We start from the raw sequence: 17,642 nt of genomic DNA, 5'->3' as shown, positions 1-17,642 counted from the left end.
AACGCAGTCTCCACCCCTCACCATATTGTATTACACAGAGTACAGTAACGCAGTCTCTGCCATCCCCATATTGTATTACACTGAGTACAGTAACAGTCACCTCCCGTCCCCATATTGTATTACACAGAGTACAGTAACAGTCTCCTCCAGTCCCCATATTGTATTACACAGAGTACAGTAACGTATTCTCCTCCCCTCCCCATATTGTATTACACAGAGTACAGTAACGCAGTCTCCTCCCCTCCCCATATTGTATTACACAGAGTACAGTAACTCAGTCTCCGCCCTCCCCATATTGTATTACACAGAGTACAGTAACAGTCTCCTCCCGTCCCCATATTGTATTACACAGAGTACAGTAACGCAGTCTCCGCCCCTCACCATATTGTATTACACAGAGTATAGTAACGCAGTCTCTGCTCCTCCCCATATTGTATTACACAGAGTACAGTAACACAGTCTCCGCCCCTCCCCATATTGCATTACAAAGAGTACAGTAACGTAGTTTCCTCCCCTCCCCATATTGTATTACACAATGTACTGTAACAGTCTACGCCCCTCCCCATATTGTATTACACAGAGTACAGTAACTCAGTATCCTCCCCTCCCCATATTGTATTACACAGAGTACAGTAACTCAGTATCCTCCCCTCCCAATATTGTATTACACAGAGTACAGTAACACAGTCTCCTCCCCTACCCATATTGTATTACACGGAGTACAGTAACTCAGTGTCCGCCCCTCCCCATATTGTATTACAGAGTACAGTAACTCAGTCTCCTCCCCTCCCCATATTGTATTACACAGAGTACAGTAACGCAGTCTCCGCCCCTCCCCATATTGTATTACAAGAACAGTAACGCAGTCTAAGCACCCTCCCCATATTGTATTACACAGAGTACAGTAACGCAGTCTCTGCCCTCCCCATATTGTATTACAAGAACAGTAACGCAGTCTAAGCACCCTCCCCATATTGTATTACACAGAGTACAGTAACGCAGTCTCTGCCCTCCCCATATTGTATTACACTGAGTACAGTAACAGTCTCCTCCCGTCCCCATATTGTATTACACAGAGTACAGTAACGCAGTCTCTGCCCTCCCCATATTGTATTTCACAGAGTACAGTAACGCAGTCTCCACCCCTCACCATATTGTATTTCACAGAGTACAGTAACGCAGTCTCCTCCCTCCCCATATTGTATTACACAGAGTACAGTAACGCAGTCTCCTCCCCTCCCCATATTGTATTACACAGAGTACAGTAACGTAGTCTCCTCCCCTCACCATATTGTATTACACAGAGTACAGTAACTCAGTCTCCTCCCCTCCCCATATTGTATTACACAGAGTACAGTAACGCAGTCTCTGCCCTCCCCATATTGTATTACACAGAGTACAGTAACGCAGTCTCTGCCCTCCCCATATTGTATTACACAGAGTACAGTAACGCAGTCTCCACCCCTCACCGTATTGTATTACATAGTGTACAGTAACGCAGTCTCTGCCCTCCCCATATTGTATTACACAGAGTACAGTAACGCAGTCTCCACCCCTCACCATATTGTATTACACAGAGTACAGTAACGCAGTCTCTGCCCTCCCCATATTGTATTACACAGAGTACAGTAACGCAGTCTCCACCCCTCACCATATTGTATTACACAGAGTACAGTAACGCAGTCTCCACCCCTCACCATATTGTATTACACAGAGTACAGTAACGCAGTCTCCTCCCCTCACCATATTGTATTACACAGAGTACAGTTACGCAGTCTCTGCCCTGCCTATATTGTATTACACAGAGTACAGTAACGCAGTCTCCGCCCCTCCCCATATTGTATTACACAGAGTACAGTAACGCAGTCTCTGCCCTCCCCATATTGTATTACACAGAGTACAGTAACACAGTCTCCGCCCCTCCCCATATTGTATTACACAGAATACAGTAACAGTCTCCTCCCCTCCCCATATTGTATTACACAGAGTACAGTAACTCAGTCTTCTCCCCTCCCTATATTGTATTACACAGAGTACAGTAACACAGTCTCCGCCCCTCCCCATATTGTATTACACAGAGTACAGTAACTCAGTCTCCTCCCCTCCCCATACTGTATTACACAGAGTACAGTAACTCAGTCTCCGCCCTTCCCATATTGTATTACACAGAGTACAGTAACGCAGTCTAAGCGCCCTCCCCATATTGTATTACACAGAGTACAGTAACTCAGTCTCCTCCCCTCCCAATATTGTATTACACAGAGTACAGTAACTCAGTCTCCACCCCTCCCAATATTGTATTTCAGAGTACAATAACTCAGTCTCCGCCCCTCACATATTGTATTACACGGAGTACAGTAACTCAGTCTCCTCCCCTCCCAATATTGTATTACAGAGAACAGTAACTCAGTCTCCGCCCTCCCCATATTGTATTACAAGGAGAACAGTAATGCAGTCTAAGCGCCCTCCCCATATTGTATTACACAGAGTACAGTAACTCAGTCTCCTCCCCTCCCAATATTGTATTACAGAGAACAGTAACTCAGTCTCCGCCCTCCCCATACTGTATTACAAGGAGAACAGTAATGCAGTCTAAGCGCCCTCCCCATATTGTATTACACAGAGTACAGTAACTCAGTCTCCTCCCCTCCCAATATTGTATTACAGAGTACAGTAACGCAGTCTCCGCCCCTCACATATTGTATGACACAGAGTACAGTAACTCAGTCTCCTCCCCTCCCCATATTGTATAACACAGAGTACAGTAACACAGTCTCCGCCCCTCCTCATATTGTATTACAGAGTACAGTAACTCAGTCTCCACCCCTCACATATTGCATGACACAGAGTACAGTAACTCAGTCTCCTCCCCTCCCCATATTGTATTACACAGAGTACAGTAACTCAGTCTCCTCCCCTCTCAATATTGTATTACAGAGCACAGTAACGCAGTCTCCGCCCTTCACATATTGTATGACACAGAGGGCCTGATTCAGACCCGCTCGCGAGCGCTATGCGCACGATGGAGCCGGCTTCGTCGTGCGCATGCGCGAGACCCGGATAGCGACGGGTACTCCGTCGCTCCGGGTCTCCTACCAAAGGGAGCGTGCTGTCGATGTTGAGTGACAGCACGCCCCCTTTGGTGGGCGAGCCAGGGGCGTGGCTGCCCAGATGGAGGCGTTCCCATGGGAACGCCTACCGTCTGGGGCCGGCCCCACTGACATCACAAGTGATGTCAGTGGGAGTGCTTTCGGCTCTGTTAGAGCCAAAAGCACTCTGGGGTTTGCGGCAACGAGACCCTAACACAAGGGTCTCGTCGCAAGCCCGATGGTAACGATGGTCTTGACCATCGCGACCATCTTCCTGGCCGCTCGCTATAGCTGTGGGTGGTCACCCACAGCTATTCCAGCGGCCAGGAGGCCGCTCTGAAAAACAAGAAGGACGGCCCTGATTCAGGGCCAGAGTACAGTAACGCAGTCTATGCCCCTCACCATATTGTATGACACAGAGTACAGTAGCTCAGTCTCCTCCCCTCCCCATATTGTAGGACACAGAGTACAGTAACTCAGTCTCCTCCCCTCCCAATATTGTATTACACAGAGTACAGTAACGCAGTCTCCGCCCCTCCCCATATTGTATTACACAGAATACAGTAACAGTCTCCTCCCCTCCCCTCCCCTCCCCATATTGTATTACAGAGTACAGTAACGCAGTCCGCGCCCCTCCCCATATTGTATTACACAGAGTAAAGTAACACAGTCTCCTCCCCTCCCCATATTGTATTACACGAAGTACAGTAACGTAGTCTCCTCCCTCCCCATATTATATTACACAGAGTACAGTAACACAGTCTCCTCCCCATATTATATTACACAGAGTACAGTAACGTAGTCTCCTCCCCTCCCCATATTGTATTACACAGAGTACAGTAACGCAGTCTCCTCCCCTCACCATATTGTATTACACAGAGTACAGTAACTCAGTCTCCTCCCCTCCCCATATTGTATTACACAGAGTACAGTAACGCAGTCTCTGCCCTCCCCATATTGTATTACACAGAGTACAGTAACGCAGTCTCTGCCCTCCCCATATTGTATTACACAGAGTACAGTAACGCAGTCTCCACCCCTCACCGTATTGTATTACACAGTGTACAGTAACGCAGTCTCTGCCCTCCCCATATTGTATTACACAGAGTACAGTAACGCAGTCTCCACCCCTCACCATATTGTATTACACAGAGTACAGTAACGCAGTCTCTGCCCTCCCCATATTGTATTACACAGAGTACAGTAACGCAGTCTCCACCCCTCACCATATTGTATTACACAGAGTACAGTAACGCAGTCTCCACCCCTCACCATATTGTATTACACAGAGTACAGTAACGCAGTCTCCTCCCCTCACCATATTGTATTACACAGAGTACAGTAACAGTCTCCTCCCCTCCCCATATTGTATTACACAGAGTACAGTAACGCAGTCTCTGCCCTCCCCATATTGTATTACACAGAGTACAGTAACGCAGTCTCTGCCCTCCCCATATTGTATTACACAGAGTACAGTAACGCAGTCTCCACCCCTCATCATATTGTATTTCACAGAGTACAGTAACGCAGTCTCCTCCCTCCCCATATTGTATTACACAGAGTACAGTAACGCAGTCTCCTACCCTCCCCATATTGTATTACACAGAGTACAGTAACGCAGTCTCCTCCCCTCACCATATTGTATTACACAGAGTACAGTAACTCAGTCTCCTCCCCTCCCCATATTGTATTACACAGAGTACAGTAACGCAGTCTCTGCCCTCCCCATATTGTATTACACAGAGTACAGTAACGCAGTCTCTGCCCTCCCCATATTGTATTACACAGAGTACAGTAACGCAGTCTCCACCCCTCACCGTATTGTATTACACAGTGTACAGTAACGCAGTCTCTGCCCTCCCCATATTGTATTACACAGAGTACAGTAACGCAGTCTCCACCCCTCACCATATTGTATTACACAGAGTACAGTAACGCAGTCTCTGCCCTCCCCATATTGTATTACACAGAGTACAGTAACGCAGTCTCCACCCCTCACCATATTGTATTACACAGAGTACAGTAACGCAGTCTCCACCCCTCACCATATTGTATTACACAGAGTACAGTAACGCAGTCTCCTCCCCTCACCATATTGTATTACACAGAGTACAGTTACGCAGTCTCTGCCCTGCCTATATTGTATTACACAGAGTACAGTAACACAGTCTCCACCCCTCACCATATTGTATTACACAGAGTACAGTAACGCAGTCTCCACCCCTCCCCATAATGTATTACACACAGTGCAGAAACACAGTCTCCGCCCCTCCCCATATTGTATTACACACAGTACAGTAACGCAGTCTCTGCCCTCCCCATATTGTATTACACAGAGTACAGTAACACAGTCTCCGCCCCTCCCCATATTGTATTACACAGAATACAGTAACCGTCTCCTCCCCTCCCCATATTGTATTACACAGAGTACAGTAACTCAGTCTTCTCCCCTCCCTATATTGTATTACACAGAGTACAGTAACACAGTCTCCGCCCCTCCCCATATTGTATTACACAGAGTACAGTAACTCAGTCTCCTCCCCTCCCCATACTGTATTACACAGAGTACAGTAACTCAGTCTCCGCCCTTCCCATATTGTATTACACGGAGTACAGTAACTCAGTCTCCGCCCTCCCCATATTGTATTAGAAGAACAGTAACGCAGTCTAAGCGCCCTCCCCATATTGTATTACACAGAGTACAGTAACTCAGTCTCCTCCCCTCCCAATATTGTATTACACAGAGTACAGTAACTCAGTCTCCTCCCCTCCCAATATTGTATTTCAGAGTACAATAACTCAGTCTCCGCCCCTCACATATTGTATTACACGGAGTACAGTAACTCAGTCTCCTCCCCTCCCAATATTGTATTACAGAGAACAGTAACTCAGTCTCCGCCCTCCCCATACTGTATTACAAGGAGAACAGTAATGCAGTCTAAGCGCCCTCCCCATATTGTATTACACAGAGTACAGTAACTCAGTCTCCTCCCCTCCCAATATTGTATTACAGAGTACAGTAACGCAGTCTCCGCCCCTCACATATTGTATGACACAGAGTACAGTAACTCAGTCTCCTCCCCTCCCCATATTGTATAACACAGAGTACAGTAACACAGTCTCCGCCCCTCCTCATATTGTATTACAGAGTACAGTAACTCAGTCTCCGCCCCTCACATATTGCATGACACAGAGTACAGTAACTCAGTCTCCTCCCCTCCCCATATTGTATTACACAGAGTACAGTAACTCAGTCTCCTCCCCTCTCAATATTGTATTACAGAGCACAGTAACGCAGTCTCCGCCCTTCACATATTGTATGACACAGAGGGCCTGATTCAGACCCGCTCGCGAGCGCTATGCGCACGATGGAGCCGGCTTCGTCGTGCGCATGCGCGAGACCCGGATAGCGACGGGTACTCCGTCGCTCCGGGTCTCCTACCAAAGGGAGCGTGCTGTCGATGTTGAGTGACAGCACGCCCCCTTTGGTGGGCGAGCCAGGGGCGTGGCTGCCCAGATGGAGGCGTTCCCATGGGAACGCCTACCGTCTGGGGCCGGCCCCACTGACATCACAAGTGATGTCAGTGGGAGTGCTTTCGGCTCTGTTAGAGCCAAAAGCACTCTGGGGTTTGCGGCAACAAGACCCTAACACAAGGGTCTCGTCGCAAGCCCGATGGTAACGATGGTCTTGACCATCGCGACCATCTTCCTGGCCGCTCGCTATAGCTGTGGGTGGTCACCCACAGCTATTCCAGCGGCCAGGAGGCCGCTCTGAAAAACAAGAAGGACGGCCCTGATTCAGGGCCAGAGTACAGTAACGCAGTCTATGCCCCTCACCATATTGTAGGACACAGAGTACAGTAACTCAGTCTCCTCCCCTCCCAATATTGTATTACACAGAGTACAGTAACTCAGTCTCCTCCCCTCCCAATATTGTATTACACAGAGTACAGTAACGCAGTCTCCGCCCCTCCCCATATTGTATTACACAGAATACAGTAACAGTCTCCTCCCCTCCCCTCCCCTCCCCATAGTGTATTACAGAGTACAGTACGCAGTCCGCGCCCCTCCCCATATTGTATTACACAGAGTAAAGTAACACAGTCTCCTCCCCTCCCCATATTGTATTACACGAAGTACAGTAACGTAGTCTCCTCCCCTCCCCATATTGTATTACACAGAGTACAATAACACAGTCTCCTCCCCTCCCCATATTATATTACACAGAGTACAGTAACGTAGTCTCCTCCCCTCCCCATATTGTATTACACAGAGTACAGTAACGCAGTCTCCGCTCCTCCCCATATTGTATTACAGAGTACAGTAACACAGTCTCCTCCCCTCCCTATATTGTATTACACAGAGTACAGTAACACAGTCTCCGCCCCTCCCCATATTGTATTACACAGAGTACAGTAAGGTAGTCTCCTCCCCTCCCCATATTGTATTACACAGAGTACAGTAACACAGTCTCCGCCCTCCCCATATTGTTTTACACAGAGTACAGTAACGCAGTCTCCGCCACTCACCATATTGTATTACACAAAGTTCTGTAACACAGTCTCCGCCCTCCCCATATTGTATTACACAGAGTACAGTAACAGTCTCCGCCCCTGCCCTTATTGTATTACACAGAGTACAGTAACGCAGTCTCCGCCCTCCCCATATAGAATTACACAGAGTACAGTAACGCAGTCTCCTCCCCTCCCTATATTGTATTACACAGAGTACAGTAACGCAGTCTCCACCCCTCCCCATATTGTATTACACAGAGTACAGTAACGCAGTCTCTGCTCCTCCCCATATTGTATTACAGAGTACAGTAACACAGTCTCCTCCCATCCCTATATTGTATTACACAGAGTACAGTAACACAGTCTCCTCCCCTCCCCATATTGTATTACACAGAGTACAGTAACGCAGTCTCTGCTCCTCCCCATATTGTATTACACAGAGTACAGTAACACAGTCTCCTCCCCTCCCTATATTGTATTACACAGAGTACAGTAACACAGTCTCCTCCCCTCCCCATATTGTATTACACAGAGTACAGTAACGCAGTCTCTGCTCCTCCCCATATTGTATTACACAGAGTACAGTAACACAGTCTCCTCCCCTCCCTATATTGTATTACACAGAGTACAGTAACACAGTCTCCGCCCTCCCCATATTGTATTACACAGAGTACAGTAACTCAGTCTCCTCCCCTCCCCATACTGTATTACACAAAGTACAGTAACTCAGTCTCCGCCCCTCCCCATATTGTATTACACAGAGTACAGTAACTCAGTCTCCTCCCCTCCCCATACTGTATTACACAAACTACAGTAACTCAGTCTCCTCCCCTCCCCATATTGTATTACACAAAGTACAGTAACTCAGTCTCCTCCCCTCCCCATATTGTATTACACAGAGTACAGTAACACAGTCTCCTCCCCTCCCCATATTGTATTACACAGAGTACAGTAACGCAGTCTCTGCTCCTCCCCATATTGTATTACACAGAGTACAGTAACACAGTCTCCACCCCTCACCATATTGTATTACACAGAGTACAGTAACTCAGTCTCCTCCCCTCCCCATACTGTATTACACAAAGTACAGTAACTCAGTCTCCGCCCCTCCCCATATTGTATTACACAGAGTACAGTAACTCAGTCTCCTCCCCTCCCCATACTGTATTACACAAAGTACAGTAACTCAGTCTCCTCCCCTCCCCATATTGTATTACACAAAGTACAGTAACTCAGTCTCCTCCCCTCCCCATATTGTATTACACAGAGTACAGTAACTCAGTCTCCTCCCCTCCCCATATTGTATTACACAGAGTACAGTAACACAGTCTCCGCCCTCCCCATATTGTATTACACAGAGTACAGTAACTCAGTCTCCTCCCCTCCCCATATTGTATTACACAGAGTACAGTAACTCAGTCTCCTCCCCTCCCCATATTGTATTACACAGAGTACAGTAACACAGTCTCCTCCCCTCCCCATATTGTATTACACAGAGTACAGTAACACAGTCTCCTCCCCTCCCCATATTGTATTACACAGAGTACAGTAACACAGTCTCCTCCCATCCCTATATTGTATGACAGAGTACAGTAACTCAGTCTCCTCCCCTCCCCATATTGTATTACACAGAGTACAGTAACACAGTCTCCTCCCATCCCTATATTGTATGACAGAGTACAGTAACTCAGTCTCCTCCCCTCCCCATATTGTATTACACAGAGTACAGTAACTCAGTCTCCTCCCCTCCCCATATTGTATTACACAGAGTACAGTAACTCAGTCTCCTCCCCTCCCCATATTGTATTACACAGAGTACAGTAACTCAGTCTCCTCCCCTCCCCATATTGTATTACACAGAGTACAGTAACACAGTCTCCTCCCCTCCCCATATTGTATTACACAGAGTACAGTAACACAGTCTCCTCCCCTCCCCATATTGTATTACACAGAGTACAGTAACACAGTCTCCTCCCATCCCTATATTGTATGACAGAGTACAGTAACTCAGTCTCCTCCCCTCCCCATATTGTATTACACAGAGTACAGTAACACAGTCTCCTCCCATCCCTATATTGTATGACAGAGTACAGTAACTCAGTCTCCTCCCCTCCCCATATTGTATTACACAGAGTACAGTAACTCAGTCTCCTCCCCTCCCCATATTGTATTACACAGAGTACAGTAACACAGTCTCCTCCCCTCCCCATATTGTATTACACAGAGTACAGTAACACAGTCTCCTCCCCTCCCCATATTGTATTACACAGAGTACAGTAACACAGTCTCCTCCCATCCCTATATTGTATGACAGAGTACAGTAACTCAGTCTCCTCCCCTCCCCATATTGTATTACACAGAGTACAGTAACACAGTCTCCTCCCATCCCTATATTGTATGACAGAGTACAGTAACTCAGTCTCCTCCCCTCCCCATATTGTATTACACAGAGTACAGTAACACAGTCTCCTCCCCTCCCCATATTGTATTACACAGAGTACAGTAACTCAGTCTCCTCCCCTCCCCATATTGTATTACACAGAGTACAGTAACTCAGTCTCCTCCCCTCCCCATATTGTATTACACAGAGTACAGTAACTCAGTCTCCTCCCCTCCCCATATTGTATTACACAGAGTACAGTAACACAGTCTCCTCCCATCCCTATATTGTATGACAGAGTACAGTAACTCAGTCTCCTCCCCTCCCCATATTGTATTACACAGAGTACAGTAACTCAGTCTCCTCCCCTCCCCATATTGTATTACACAGAGTACAGTAACACAGTCTCCTCCCCTCCCCATATTGTATTACACAGAGTACAGTAACACAGTCTCCTCCCCTCCCCATATTGTATTACACAGAGTACAGTAACACAGTCTCCTCCCATCCCTATATTGTATGACAGAGTACAGTAACTCAGTCTCCTCCCCTCCCCATATTGTATTACACAGAGTACAGTAACACAGTCTCCTCCCATCCCTATATTGTATGACAGAGTACAGTAACTCAGTCTCCTCCCCTCCCCATATTGTATTACACAGAGTACAGTAACACAGTCTCCTCCCCTCCCCATATTGTATTACACAGAGTACAGTAACTCAGTCTCCTCCCCTCCCCATATTGTATTACACAGAGTACAGTAACTCAGTCTCCTCCCCTCCCCATATTGTATTACACAGAGTACAGTAACTCAGTCTCCTCCCCTCCCCATATTGTATTTCACAGAGTACAGTAACTCAGTCTCCTCCCCTCCCCATATTGTATTTCTCTGGTGGGCGCAATGAGATGCACTGGTGATGATGCAAAGTACTAGCCATGCACTTCTGATTGGCTAATTGCGCCTTGGCCCCTCCCACTGACAGTACGTCAGACAGCTGTGGGGCCGCTGCGTCGGACCAGTCACATTACTTCATGTTTTCATTTGGCTGAGGCTGGAAAGAAGATTCTCAGTAGATTTCAAAAGGAAAATAACAAATGTTTGTATTTAATTTAAGTTTTATTTAATGATATTTTATATGGTAAATGAGATGTATGAATAACCGTCCAGGCACTGTACACTGGTATGTATAATATACTGCGTGCTTATTGGGTAAGGCGACTTTAGCTCCTGCCGCCATCAGGGTAAACGCTATGGCGAGTGTAAGTATCGCTCCTGGCGCAGATACTAGCGCCGTACCTAGTGAGGCGTCTGACTGAGATATGGACAGAATTCTGTTCCTGCGTCTGGTCAGGACGCCAATACGCCCAACTCTACCGGACCCCAGCGTCTGTTCTCAGCATCTTCCCTATTCCAGACGCGGTCTCCGGTGACTTTGGGTGTGTTAGCCGTACAATTATTGCACCGTAATTCCATCTGTTGTGTTGTCCGATTATAGTCTTGTGTTATTTATAGCATGTTTGTATTTTGTGGTATTTTAGGCCCCACAAATGGCGAATTGACAGGTAACGTAATTATTCATGTTATGTGAAATGCGTCAGCCCGGCAGCGCGAGACAAGTGATGGAGTCTCGTGTCCCATCATTATGGGGGGGGGGTTATAATGGTTTATATCTATTTTATTTCTGATATAACGGATCTACTACCACCCCCCCACACGCCCCCCCCCTTCCCGCCGCCGCAACAACAGATGACCCAGAGACTGCACAGGATCTGTCATTTTATTCATTCTTTAGTAAACAGAGAAAACAAACAAACCCGGAAAGATAATTCACTCTGCAGGAAACCCGAATATAGGGAGATAGGCCCCTTGTCCTACATCCAGGGGAGAGCAGCCGGGGAGAGATACCGGGGACAGTAACATGGAGAGCAGGGCAGGGGGAGATACCGGGGACAGTAACATGGAGAGCAGGGCAGGGGGAGATACCAGGGACAGTAACATGGAGAGTAGGGCAGGGGGAGATACCGGGGACAGTAACATGGAGAGCAGAGCAGGGGGAGATACCGGGGACAGTAACATGGAGAGCAGCCGGGGAGAGATACCGGGGACAGTAACATGGAGAGCAGGGCAGGGGGAGATACCAGGGAGAGTAACATGGAGAGCAGGGCAGGGGGAGATACCGGGGACAGTAACATGGAGAGCAGGGCAGGGGGAGATACCGGGGACAGTAACATGGAGAGCAGCCGGGGAGAGATACCGGGGACAGTAACATGGAGAGCAGGGCAGGGGGAGATACTGGGGACAGTAACATGGAGAGCAGCCGGGGAGAGATACCGGGGACAGTAACATGGAGAGCAGCCGGGAAGAGATACCGGGGACAGTAACATGGAGAGCAGGGCAGGGGGAGATACCGGGGACAATAACATGGAGAGCAGGGCAGGGGGAGATACCTGGGACAGTAACATGGAGAGCAGCCAGGAAGAGATACCGGGGACAGTAACATGGAGAGCAGGGCAGGGGGAGATACCGGGGACAGTAACATGGAGAGCAGGGCAGGGGGGAGATACCGGGGACAGTAACATGGAGAGCAGGGCAGGGGGAGATACCGGGGACAGTAACATGGAGAGCAGGGCAGGGGGAGATACCGGGGACAGTAACATGGAGAGCAGGGCAGGGGGAGATACCATGGACAGTAACATGGAGAGCAGGGCAGGGGGAGATACCGGGGACAGTAACATGGAGAGCAGGGCAGGGGGAGATACCGGGGACAGTAACATGGAGAGCAGGGCAGGGGGAGATACCGGGGACAGTAACATGGAGAGCAGGGCAGGGGGAGATACCGGGACAGTAACATGGAGAGCAGGGCAGGGGGAGATACCGGGGACAGTAACATGGAGAGCAGGGCAGGGGGAGATACCGGGGACAGTAACATGGAGAGCAGGGCAGGGGGAGATACCGGGGACAGTAACATGGAGAGCAGGGCAGGGGGAGATACCAGGGACAGTAACATGGAGAGCAGGGCAGGGGGAGATACCGGGGACAGTAACATGGAGAGCAGGGCAGGGGGAGATACCGGGGACAGTAACATGGAGAGCAGGGCAGGGGGAGATACAGGGGACAGTAACATGGAGAGTAGGGCAGGGGGAGATAATGGGGACAGTAACATGGAGAGCAGGGCAGGGGGAGATACCAGGGACAGTAACATGGAGAGCAGGGCAGGGGGAGATACCGGGGACAGTAACATGGAGAGCAGGGCAGGGGGAGATACCGGGGACAGTAACATGGAGAGCAGGGCACGGGGAGATACCGGGGACAGTAACATGGAGAGCAGGGATGGGGGAGATAATGGGGACAGTAACATGGAGAGCAGGGCAGGGGGAGATACCGGGGACAGTAACATGGAGAGCAGGGCAGGGGGAGATACCGGGGAGAGTAACATGGAGAGCAGGGCAGGGGGAGATACCGGGGAGAGTAACATGGAGAGCAGGGCAAGGGGAGATACCGGGGACAGTAACATGGAGAGCAGGGCAGGGGGAGATACCGGGGACAGTAACATGGAGAGCAGGGCAGGGGGAGATACCGGGGACAGTAACATGGAGAGCAGGGCAGGGGGAGATACCGGGGACAGTAATATGGAGAGCAGGGCAGGGGGAGATACCGGGGACAGTAACATGGAGAGCAGGGCAGGGGGAGATGCTGGGGACAGTAATATGGAGAGCAGGGCAGGGGGAGATACAGGGGACAGTAACATGGAGAGCCGGGCAGGGGGAGATACCGGGGACAGTAACATGGAGAGCAGCCGGGGAGAGATACCGGGGACAGTAACATGGAGAGCAGGGCAGGGGGAGATACCGGGGACAGTAACATGGAGAGCAGGGCAGGGAGAGATACCGGGGACAGTAACATGGAGAGCAGGGCAGGGGGAACCCCTCAGTCCCTCTTCAGGCTACGGCCTACTGCAAATGGCCCAATTACTCCCAGGCAGATTAAACATAAGCGGGCGCTGGAGTACTGGGGGAGGGTAATAAATAATGACCCCACTGACCAGGCCAAACCGGGGCTCTAAGCTTTAGGATGATAACGGGACTAGGATCAGTGGGAAGGCAGCAGAGGGTGCAGTGGGTAAGACATGGGAGACTGTTTCTCTCTCTCTCCGCACTCACATGCAACACTCTCCTCAGGCACTCTGACACTCTCATACTGTACAATTATCTGTCCCTCATGCTATGGGTGAGATGTCGGTCTCTCCCTCTCTCATTCTTCCTCACATACAGTATCTGTCACTGGCAGTATCTGTCACTCTCTTTCTGTATAACCTGTCTCACACAGCATGTCTCTCCCCAGTGTCTCACACACAGCACTCTCCCCCCAGTCTCTCACGCACGGCACTCTCCCCTCAGTCTCTCACGCACTGCACTCTCCCTTCTCATTCTCTCACACACGGCACTCTCCCCTCTCTCTTTCATACCCAGCACTCTCCCCTCTCTCTCTCACACACACACGGCACTCTCCCCTCTCTCTCTCTCTCTCTCTCTCTCTCTCACACAGAGCACTCTCCCCTCTTTCTCTCTCTCACACACAGCACTCTCCCCTCTCTCTCTCACGCACGGCACTCTCCCCACAGTCTCTCACGCACGGCACTCTCCCCACAGTCTCTCACTCACAACACTCTCCCCTCTCTCTCTCACACACGGCACTCTCCCCTCTCTCTCTCACACACATGACACTCTCCCCTCTCTCACACACACGGCAGTCTCCCCTCTCTCTCTCTCACGCACGGCACTCTCCCCTCTCTCTCTAACGCACGGCACTCTCCCCTCTCTCTCTCTCACACATGGCACTCTCCCCCCAGTCTCTCAAGCATGGCACTCTCCCCCCAGTCTCTCACGCATAGCACTCTCCCCTCTCTCTCTCACACGCGGCACTCTCCTCCCAGTCTCTCACGCACGGCATTCTCACGCACGGCACTCTCCCCCCAGTCACTCACGCACGGCACTCTCCCCCCAGTCTCTCACGCACGGCACTCTCCCCCCCCCGTTTCTCACGCACGGCACTCTCCCCTCCCCCGTTTCTCACGTACGGCACTCTCCCCCCCCGTTTCTCACGTACGGCACTCTCCCCCCCCCTTCTCTCACGCACGGCACTCTCCCCCCAGTCTCTCACGCACGGCACTCTCCCCCCCCCGTCTCTCATGCACGGCACTCTCCCCCCCAGTCTCTCACGCACGGCACTCTCCCCCCAGTCTCTCACGCACAGCACTCTCCCCCCAGTCTCTCACGCACGGCACTCTCCCCCCCCCGTCTCTCATGCACGGCACTCTCCCCCCCAGTCTCTCACGCACGGCACTCTCCCCCCAGTCTCTCACGCACGGCACTCTCCCCCCAGTCTGTCTCTCACGCACGGCACTCTCCCCCCCCCGTCTCTCATGCACAGCACTCTCCCCCCCAGTCTCTCACGCACGGCACTCTCCCCCCAGTCTCTCACGCACGGCACTCTCCCCCCAGTCTCTCACGCACGGCACTCTGCCCCCAGTCTCTCACGCACGGCACTCCCCCCAGTCTCTCATGCACGGCACTCTCTCCCCAGTCTCTCACGCACGGCACTCTCTCCCCAGTCTCTCATGCACGGCACTCTCTCCCCAGTCTCTCACGCACTGCACTCTCGCCCCAGTCTCTCATGCACGGCACTCTCTCCCCAGTCTCTCATGCACGGCACTCTCTCCCCTGTCAGTGGTGCGGGGTGGGGCAGGATACAGGAGCTCAGTGCAGTGCTGGTTGTGTAGAACTGTGGTCCCCCAACTACTTGAGGGAGGAAGAGTCATTGCAGAGTACAATCTCCAGCTCCTTTCGGTACAGGCGTCCCCCGTCACACAGGGACATGATGCTCTGGCGGTAACCGGTCAGGCTCTGGATGTTCACTTCCTGCAATTAGAGATCATATTAAGATCCTCCAAATACTACACATACCCTCATCCAGGTCACTCTGATACTACACATACCCTCATCCAGGTCACTCTGATACTACACATACCCTCATCTAGGTCACTCTGATACTACACATACCCTCATCTAGGTCACTCTGATACTACACATACCCTCATCTAGGTCACTCTGATACTACACTTACCCTCATCTAGGTCACTCTGATACTACACATACCCTCATCTAGGTCACTCTGATACTACACATACCCTCATCTAGGTCACTCTGATACTACACATACCCTCATCTAGGTCACTCTGATACTACACATACCCTCATCCAGGTCACTCTGATACTACACATGCCCTCATCTAGGTCACTCTGATACTACACATACCCTCATCTAGGTCACTCTGATACTACACATACCCTCATCTAGGTCACTCTGATACTACACATACCCTCATCTAGGTCACTCTGATACTACACATACCCTCATCTAGGTCACTCTGATACTACACATACCCTCATCTAGGTCACTCTGATACTACACATGCCCTCATCTAGGTCACTCTGATACTACACATACCCTCATCTAGGTCACTCTGATACTACACATACCCTCATCTAGGTCACTCTGATACTACACATACCCTCATCTAGGTCACTCTGATACTACACATACCCTCATCTAGGTCACTCAAATACTACACATACCCTCATCTAGGTCACTCAAACACTACACATACCCTCATCCAGGTCACTCTGATACTACACATACCCTCATCTAGGTCACTCAAACACTACACATACCCTCATCTAGGTCACTCTGATACTACACATACCCTCATCTAGGTCACTCAAATACTACACATACCCTCATCTAGGTCACTCAAATACTACACATACCCTCATCTAGGTCACTCTGATACTACAATTACCCTCATCTGGGTCACTCTGAGGGTGAGCGGCCGAGCAGAGACTACACTCACATTGAGAAAAAAGACAACTGCACCCAGTCAATTATCTCCATTATCTCATGTACCCCATTACCTCCTCTACAGGAATAACATACACATGCCATTATCTCATGTACCCCATTACCTCCACTACAGGAATAACACACACATGCCGTTATCTCATGTACCCAGTTACCTCCTCTACAGGAATAACACACACATGCCGTTATCTCACGTACCCCATTACCTCCTCTACAGGAATAACACACACATGCCGTTATCTCATGTACCCCATTACCTCCTCTACAGGAATAACACACACATGCCGTTATCTCATGTACCCCATTACCTCCTCTACAGGAATAACACACACATACTGTTATCTCATGTACCCAGTTACCTCCTCTACAGGAATAATACACACATACCACTATCTCACGTACCCCATTACCTCCTCTACAGGAATAACACACACATGCTGTTATCTCACGTACCCCATTACCTCCTCTACAGGAATAACACACACATACCACTATCTCACGTACCCCATTACCTCCTCTACAGGAATAACACACACATGCCGTTATCTCACATACCCCATTACCTCCTCTACAGGAATAACACACACATGCCGTTATCTCATGTACCCCATTACCTCCTCTACAGGAATAACACACACATGCCGTTATCTCATGTACCCCATTACCTCCTCTACAGGAATAACACACACATACTGTTATCTCATGTACCCAGTTACCTCCTCTACAGGAATAATACACAC

General features: G+C 49.8%; 1 protein-coding gene across 1 annotated transcript in view; it reads right to left on the bottom strand.

The window, feature by feature from the left end:
- Window positions 1–15,435: 15,435 nt before the first annotated feature.
- CALB2 (calbindin 2) overlaps window positions 15,436–17,642 on the bottom strand; it is a 314,068-nt gene continuing 311,861 nt past the window's right edge. Inside the window, exon 11 of the mRNA XM_088455944.1 lies at window positions 15,436–15,902. Within this exon, the coding sequence (XP_088312070.1) occupies window positions 15,780–15,902 (123 nt within the window). The 3' untranslated portion in view covers window positions 15,436–15,779. The remainder of the gene's footprint in view (window positions 15,903–17,642) is intronic.

The sequence above is a fragment of the Taudactylus pleione genome, unplaced genomic scaffold (genome assembly GCF_031769625.1).
Source record: "Taudactylus pleione unplaced genomic scaffold, aTauple2 ptg000681l, whole genome shotgun sequence".
Classification (NCBI taxonomy): domain Eukaryota; kingdom Metazoa; phylum Chordata; class Amphibia; order Anura; family Myobatrachidae; genus Taudactylus; species Taudactylus pleione.
The sequence above is the reverse complement of the archived record's forward strand: the minus strand, read 5'-3'. Positions and strand labels throughout refer to the sequence as shown.